Raw genomic sequence first — 8,393 nt, forward strand, 5'->3', positions numbered from 1 at the left:
GAACCTTCAGAACCGTCTCTGCTCCACGGGTTTGAGTTTGGCGCCGCCTGCTGGTGAATCCCAACATTTCTATCGTATTAAACCGGATCGACTGACCGACAGGACTGAAGTTCAGAGGTCACATGGTCCTCGCTGAACGAGTTCTTCTGAGTCGCTATGGAAACAGGAGCAGCTGAGAGGGGGCGGAGCCAGGACCTTCACAAACACACATCACAACAGTGCAGGAACCGGATCTTTATTGTTCTGATGGAACTCAACAGCAGAACCACGACAGAAACTGAGTCATCTCAGAGCGGGCTGAGGGCAGAACCGAGCTCCTGCAGCAGGTCCACGTTCAGGTAGACCCGGAGGGACGTCAGCAGAATCCCCACCGCAGAGAGCCCGATCAGAACCCACAGAACCTTGGCGCTGAAGTAGAGCGGAGCCAGCCTGGAAAGAAACACTGAGCTGAGCGGTCCAGGAACCACACAGAACCGTCTGCACTTAAGGTTACAACAGCCCGACCAGAACCAGCGCCTGGAGCAGAGAACTGGACTCCTCGGTCCATTTCTCTGATCCAGACCGGCCGCTCCTCTGTGTGGTGAGAGCAGATCAGCTGAGGGTTCTGGAGGTCCGACCCGGTCAGACTTACCGTCCCTGCGCAGACGCAGAGTATCCCCAGAAGTAGCGCAGACGTCCGTGCAGATAGAGCAGCCCGCAGACGGAGGCCAGGCCTGCAACACACACAGAGTGACAGCAGGGGGCGCCAGAGCGCCACGGCTCAGGTACCTGCAGCCGCCTCACCTGGGCTGAGGAAGACTCCAGCCAGCCACAGCACCGTGATGAAGATGGGGAAGTACTCGGAGCAGTTGGCCCTGCGGAGGAGCAGCAGACGTTTGAGACCAGAGCCCGGAACCCCGCCCAGATCCTGGAGGCGGATCCTCCAGTCCGGTTTACTGCTCAGACCAAAGTCCTGCTGGCGGGACGGCAGATACTGACTGAGCTCTGAAGACCCGCTGGAACTCTGGGGGCCCGCCGGTGTCGGGAGGAGAGACTGAGAACTTCCTGCGAGCGTAAATGACCTGCAGGGAGAAGTAAGCTGGAACAGAGACCCGGTTCTGTCAGAAAGTTCTGCTTCTTCATCCTGATACTTTACAGAGATCTGGACTCTGACATCCTGATGCTGGACCGTCACAGCATCTCTGAGGCCGAACTCACACAGGTGAGACACATGGTCCCCACAGGGACAGGTTCTGCTGTCTGACCCGGTTTGAGTCTGGACCTCCTACCTTGTTCCAGGACTCCCAGCAGGGTGACGGCGCCGAGGCTGACAGCGTCCTCCATCATCTCTGCAGAGGTGGAGACTGAGGCAGGTGAGAGAGCAGAGAGCTTACCTGCTGGGGGGGGCGGAGCCACTGCTGACAGAACCAGCCTTCATGGAGGCCGGACCTGCCAGGTGTGTAGTTAGGTTCTGTTTTCAGGTGTTCTTCAGAGCTTAGAGCAGGACTCAGAGCATTGTTCTGACGGATCCATCAAGCTCTTTGTTCTCAAATCTGCAGTCGATAAAGTTTGAAACATTCTAGAGTCCGTGATGCGTTCACTGAACCTCAGACAAACTCTCCTGACTTTACTTTGATCTTTCTCATTGGAACCATCTTCAGCTGTTTTCTGCTTTTAACTGAAATTCAAACTTTATCTTTTCAGAACTTTTAACTAAAAACCTTGAATGTAGTAAAACTTTGTTTTCCAGCTGATGTTGATCAGAAAGACGATTTTATCTTTTCCAGCTCGTGAACAGATGCCTGTTCTGCTCTGGATAGGAAAATATGATGCAGATTTGGTTCTAATCAAATTATTTTCTATTTTTAGTCTTTAGTCCTGTTAGCAGGACGCTCTGGTTATCCAGTGACCCCTGACCCTGACGACACCTCTCCTGAAGCTCCTCTGATCACAGATGAAGCTTTGTGTGTTGGAGGGGGATTTGCATGTATGCGTGGAGCTGGAGCCGCGGGTGGAGCCGGGCCATAACGGCGACTTCCTGAGAGTTCTAGTCTAAGCATGCGGATGGCGAGGAGGCACTTCCTGCGGTGGAATGAGGAGGCGGCGTGTTTCTACAGAACTATATTTGACATAATACTCTTGTTTTACAGAGAACATATCAAAAGTATAAAATACTTACAAAAATCTGCTGCCATATATAAAAATAACTTCTATCTTCTGCAGGTCATTAGGAAAGGCCGACATACAAACATATTTATAGGCATTTACACAGACGCCCGCAGCAGCCGGCCCAACAGAACCGGCAGGAGCAGAACCCAACCAGAACCCGACGGCTGAAAGCGCTCTGAGCCCACCGGAACCGGACCAGAACCGGACCCTCGTGTTGGGTGGAGCCAGCTCTCACCTTTGAACACGACTCGTCTGAAGGACAGACTGGACTCTGGTTCTGGTCCAGATGAGTTTCTGCTTGAGGTGGTCTTTAGCATCAGGGGTCACGAGTTTCCAGAGGAAGAAAACATGACAGCGGAAGGCTCAGGTCTGGGTTTTCAGGTGGAGAGCGGTATGCTAGAATCTCTCTCCACCACAGACCAGGAAACCTGTCAGACCTTCAGAACCGCCTGAGGTTCTGGATACGCTCAGAAGACGGGAGGAGGTAAGGAGTCAAACTTTAAAGGACCCGGTTGTCTTTAGGGTTCGGAGTTCGTCCTCCCTGTTGGATCAGAACCCCTGCTTGGTTCTAAACAGACGGTGAACTCGGTAACAGCAGACTCCAGAATTCACAGGTCAGGTCCTTTAAAGTGGCTCCGCCCCCTCCTTTCCTCCTCGATGGGTTCAGAGCGACTTCACCTCATCAGAACATTAAAATGGGTCGTCTGGCTGCAATGCCCTGCTGGCCTGCAGGAGGCGCTGTGGGGTCAATACAGTGGTTTTGCGCTGAGCCGGAGCTTCAGGAGTAGTCTTAGTGCCAGCTGATCCAGAACCGGGTCATCAGGTCCAAACGGGCTGATGGGACTGGGCTCTCCTCAGAACAAAGATCTCCTTCAGGGGACGAAACCAGAAACCATTGCAGGAGACCCCGTCCGGATCGGGACGCCCCGTCCGGATCGGGACCCCTATACTAACTTATTCTTCGGGGCCAGCGGAGATCAGTGTTCTCGTTTCTGGGCCGGGCCCATAGTCCCGGCTGGGCCACACGGGTCGGGTCGGCTGACTGGATCTTGGCGGCTTTCGGTAGCCGCTCCACAGATTAGGGCGCAGACAAACCCCGCCCAATTTCGCGCCTGCAGCAGGAAGTGGGCGGCGGCTCCGGCGTGGACCCTCACTGGTGGTTGGCGAGCAGCGCGTCCAGCTCAGCCATCCACTCCTGCCCCTTCAGCAGCGAGTCCACCAGTTCGCTCTCGGCGGCGAAGCTCCCGGCCGCGGCATTGTAGCCGAAGGACACCTGCTGCTGCTGCTGATTGGCCGTCCTGCTCATCTGGTAACCTTGGTTACACTGCAGCGCCGGCCGCCCGCTCACCTGCTGCCCGAAGGCCACCATGTCCGACAGGTTCTGGTTGGCCGGCTGCTGCTGAGCCTGTTGCTGATTGGCCAGAGGTTGGCCCATGTTGGGGGCGGGGGGCGGGGCCCTCTGCTGGGCGGCCATATTGGTCTGGATCATCTGCTGCCCCGGGTTCATGCCGGTCATGGGCAGCCCGCCGAGGCTGCTGGCGAAGGGGACGGGGGCCGGGGCCATCTTGGGGACACGCTGCATGTGGAAGGCGTTGGGGGGGTTATTGAAGACGTTTGGAGGCAGGCTGGCGTTTCCGGAGGCCGGCTGGGTGGCGAGCTGCTGCTGCTGCCAGGTGGCGCCCTGACCCCCCTGCATTTGAGCCTGTAGCCCGCCTCCCATAGTGCTTTGCATGGCGCCGGGCATGCGGGCGGCAGCCAGTTGCTGCTGCTTTAACATGGCGACGTTTGGCTGCGGCTTCAGGTGCTGCTGGCCCAGCACGCTCTGCCTGTAGGGGGCGCTCATGGCGCCCATCTGCTGGCGCTGCAGACCGTGCTGCAGGTTCAGGTTATTGTACAGGGGGTCCACGCCGGCACCACTTCCTCCGCCACCACACGACGCCAGACTGATGTCGGCCTGGCTCGCAGCTGTGGGTGGAGCTACGGTGGTTCCGGGGCCTCCCCCCTGTCCCATGGTCATTCCCATCATGCTTTGGTTCTGGGAGAAGACGCGGGAACTGCTGCTGGAAACGCCCATGGAGCCGTTCCCCATCGGCTGAGAGGAAGCTGAGGAGAGAGGAAACGCTCGATTTCAGAAAGATAAGACTGCTTCAGACAGATTCAAACTGCTTCATACTGCTTCACATGCATCAACGGGCTTTGGTGGTACCCAGAATGCAATGAAACCAACACCATTAACTCCTGCTTCACCATGTTAGACATCTGAAGCATAGACCGTTTCATAAGAACTGGACATATCAAGCGTTGAGGTCCCCCCCCATAGGAAATGCATTATCTTCCACCCTCACAAAATCAGGCCAGAGCGTTCGCCGCCACTTCCTGGTACGACTACCAGGATTGGAACCCGTCGACAGCGATTAGTCCGAGTCGGTCTGAGTCACGTTTTTAGAGGACGTACTGTCAGCCAATCAGGAGTGAGCTTGTTCTGGCTTGTTCTAAGCCCACACCCCTCCCACTGAAAGTAGCTCGGAAGAATCTGTCAATCAAACATTGGAGGCGGGGCCAGAAGGAGCCACATGCTTTTACTGAGGCATTTGATTGGTCAGTTTATAACTTGAATAACTGGCGATAAAGAAAAAAATACCTTTTAAAAAATAGGATTATAAAGAACATGTTAAGAAGGAAGCATCAGAGGAAGAATGATTATTCTGACCAATAAAATGACTGAGAAATAACTGTGTTTCTCAATGGAAGTCAATGGGAACCCACTGCTACTTCCTGTTTGGAACAGGAGGGGAGGGGTTGAGCTGTCCATTGATGTTCACGTCAATGATCTGAAGTGTTTCTAGGCCTGCCAGCCAAACCTTACACAAAAATGCAAACATTCAGGTTTATGTTTGGTTGTTCTGTAAAAATGCAGAGCTAAACAAGTGGATTCCACCTTAAATGTTGTCATGCTCTGCCTCGTTTCTAAAGCATATTCTCCTTGTCCCACAGCCATGAGGTCTGAGGTGACCGATGATTATTCTGAACCTTCTGCATCTAAAAACCACAAAACGCTCAACACTCCTTCGTGTTTATATTTTCTGTCTGTAATGCTCCAATGTTTCAGTGTTTTCATCTATCTGCTTCCTGTGAATTAGATGAGTTTCAGTCATGAAAGACTGACGGTCCATCAGAGACGTTTCTGAACCAGCAGTTACTAACTTTAGCAGCTGCTTTGACAGTCAAAAGAGTTTCACTTCCTGTTAGCAGGAGCGGCCTGGTGCAGTAAAAAGGTCTCCGGTTTATCTGAACGTCAGCAATGACCTGTCGTAGCAGCAACAACCTGTCGCAGCAGCAACGATCTGTCGTAGCAGCAGCAACGATCTGTCGTAGCAGCAATGACCTGTCATAGCAGCAACAACTTGTCGTAGCAGCAACGATCTGTCGTAGCAGCAACGACCTGTCATAGCAGCAACAACCTGTCATAGCAGCAACGACCTGTCATAGCAGCAATGACCTGTCATAGCAGCAACGACCTGTCGCAGCAGCAACGATCTGTCGCAGCAGCAACGATCTGTCGTAGCAGCAACAACTTGTCGTAGCAGCAACGATCTGTCGTAGCAGCAACGACCTGTCGTAGCAGCAATGACCTGTCGTAGCAGCTCGGAGCCGTGAACCCTCCTGACCACCTGCTGTTCAGCCTTTGCTCCTCCTCCCGACATGAAACTGGGGAGGATGAAAGTGAAGGTGCTTTTGGATCAGCACGTGTCTGTCAGTGGAATACCCAGAACCAGCCGTCTTCCCTCCGGGTCTGAACTGGCCCTGGTTTCATCCGGACCGGCCCTCGTTTTATCCGGACCGGCCCTCGTTTTATCCGGACCGGCCCTGGTTTTATCCGGACCGGCCCTGGTTTTATCCGGACCGGCCCTCGTTTTATCCGGACCGGTCCTGGTTTTATCTGTAAAGGCCTTCGTTTTATCCGGACCGGCCCTGGTTTCATCCAGACCGGTCCTGGTTTTATCCGGACCGGCCCTGGTTTTATCCGGACCGGCCCTGGTTTTATCCAGACCGGTCCTGGTTTTATCCGGACCGGTCCTGGTTTTATCCGGAAAGGGCCTCGTTTTATCCAGACCTGCATCCTAAATCTCCTCAATAGTTGTTCTGGTCTGAAGGATGAGTGCAGACTGCAGTTGGGGGCGGGGCTTCATGCTGGTGGTTGTAAAACTTCTGGATCATGCGACAGATCATGGGTTCTTTAGACAGGTGTAGAATCAAAGTCCTGGTGTTGACAGAGGAGTCACCTGAACAGGTCTGAAGCCAGACTCTGACATCTTCAAAGTTCTAGATCTGGACGTACACTGATGACGTCTGCTCTGAGTTTGAGAAACTGTTCAAGAAACCAAACAATGCAAAGCATCATGGGAAAACAGAACACTCACTTTAAGCACCAAATGAAAGCTTAAAGGCTCTGGTTCCACGCTCTCCCAGCTTGATCAGAATACCCATGATGCCTCACCTGCAGAACCACTAGCAACTCACCTGGAAACTGTCCGACCTGCTGCTGAGGGAACGGGTTCTGATTGGTCGGCGGTCCAGACTGATCCTGGTACTGAGGAGGAGGCCGGGTCAAGTGTCGCTGCAGCTGCTGGTCCTGCTGCCGCTTCTCCTGTACGCCGGACACACACAGACAAACACGAGGAATCAAAGACCAGATCTGCCATCTGAGGGTTTACCCGTTTGGAAGCGCCGGCGCCTCATGGCGTCCGGCTGTGACATCATCAAAATAAAACTACAACTAAAAGTGACCTTTTCAGAATGTTCTGTGATTGAGAGTTTGTTGAATACAAGAGAGAACATGATCATTATTTGTCGTTTCTGAACAAAAGCAATCTCTTCTTTTAATAAACGAGGTGGAAGATGAACGGCGATCAGACGGAGGCACCGTAGAGCGGAGGACCCGCTGTGGGGTTCAGCAAACTGAATCCTGTTTTTCCTGCTGGAATCTCCTGTTTTGTAGAATTTCATGTCTAGTTTGAGAATAGACATCGTGCGAGTCGTCTCTCCTCCTGCTCCTGGCCGTGGACTGTACTTCTTAATTTAGATACGTAGTAGAAGCTAATCTTTCTCTAACTGTTCTGGTATCGCCTGTCCGTCCTGGGATAGGATCTCCCTCATGTGGGAATCCCTAAGGTTTCTTCTTTTATCCTGACTCAGGTTTTTTAGGAGTTTTTCCTTACTGGGAGGGAGGGTCTAAGGATGAGATAACCAGTTTATTTAGTCTGTTTAGTCTTTAGCTATTTCTTCATATTGTATGACTAACTTCTGCATCTGTAAAATGACCTGCATGAAGCCTAATCGGGCAAATTTTCTTTGTGATTTTTCGCTACATAAATAAAATTGAATTGAATAAAAAAGGAAAATAACAGAATAATGTTGGTACTACACAGGTGAGGCTGTGCTGCTTAAATAATACCAGATGAACAGAAAAAACAGGTAAATTCAAACGTTTAGGCTTCAGATTCCAAAGTGTTCCGAGCTCCTTCAGTGAGATGGCGCCCTCTGCTGGCTGACAAGAGAACTGCATCCATGATGAAGAACATGAGGTTTTCAGATTAGAGCAGCAGGTCAGAGGTCAGAACGCAGCGGCGGACGTGAAGACTGCTCTGGGACTGAGAGCGCCGTCCTGTGATTGGCTTCAGGAAGAGAACACCCCCTTCAGGTGATTAGTCAAAATCTGTCAAACAGAAAGGACTAGAGAGCAGTCTCTAGGACACGGAGCAGAAACACCTGATAAAACACCCACAACATCAGACAGCAGACCTGAAGCTGAGAGGACCTGAAGCTGAAATGACCTGAAGCTGAGAGGACCTGTGCGTCTCCCTCAGAGGACCTGGACCCACAGGTGAGTCGTACCTGTTCAGCCATGAGCTGCTGCCTCTGCAGGATCTGCTGCTTCTTCTGCTGCTCCAGGATCTGCTGCTTCAGAGCAGCCGCCACCGCCGCCTGGTTGTTCAGGTAGGGTGCGTTGCCATGGTTACCCCCAGCGGAGTTCACAGCGGGCTGGGCGGCGCAGGGGTTGTTCCCGGACACAGACGTCATGGCGTTGGTGGCGCCGTGGGGAGGAGCTGGGTAGTTGTTCTGGTCCTGTGGGTCAGACAGGAGTCAGAGAACTTGACTGTGATTGGAGGATCAATAATGTGATCTGGTAGATTATTGGAGGACTTCAGGTTTTCTTCTCTTTAGGAATCAGCAGATGTTTCTAC

At 52.7% G+C, this 8,393-nt stretch overlaps 2 protein-coding genes and 1 long non-coding RNA gene across 3 annotated transcripts in view; 1 reads left to right on the forward strand and 2 right to left on the reverse strand.

Annotated features, from left to right (window-relative positions):
• Positions 1-219: 219 nt before the first annotated feature.
• On the reverse strand, positions 220-1,405 carry ltc4s (leukotriene C4 synthase). Its single transcript, XM_024260439.2, has 5 exons — positions 1,269-1,405; positions 979-1,078; positions 784-854; positions 632-713; positions 220-429 (listed from the first exon to the last, which is right to left on the reverse strand). The coding sequence occupies exons 1-5, from the start codon at positions 1,324-1,326 to the stop codon at positions 288-290; spliced, it is 453 nt and encodes a 150-aa protein (XP_024116207.1). The 5' UTR covers positions 1,327-1,405; the 3' UTR covers positions 220-287.
• LOC112137901 lies at positions 950-1,400 on the forward strand. The gene is made up of 3 exons (XR_002917659.2): positions 950-1,073; positions 1,138-1,201; positions 1,279-1,400. It is a non-coding gene; the product is annotated as an uncharacterized LOC112137901 (long non-coding RNA).
• Positions 1,406-2,085: 680 nt separating the features above from the next.
• The window catches only part of maml1 (mastermind-like transcriptional coactivator 1), a gene marked incomplete in the record, with an annotated part of 13,871 nt that continues 7,563 nt past the window's right edge, over positions 2,086-8,393 (reverse strand). The window contains 3 exon segments of the mRNA XM_024260427.2: positions 2,086-4,251; positions 6,670-6,796; positions 8,044-8,274. Coding sequence (XP_024116195.1) covers positions 3,299-4,251; positions 6,670-6,796; positions 8,044-8,274 — 1,311 coding nt within the window.

This window comes from Oryzias melastigma, linkage group LG10 (genome assembly GCF_002922805.2).
Source record: "Oryzias melastigma strain HK-1 linkage group LG10, ASM292280v2, whole genome shotgun sequence".
Classification (NCBI taxonomy): Eukaryota; Metazoa; Chordata; class Actinopteri; order Beloniformes; family Adrianichthyidae; genus Oryzias; species Oryzias melastigma.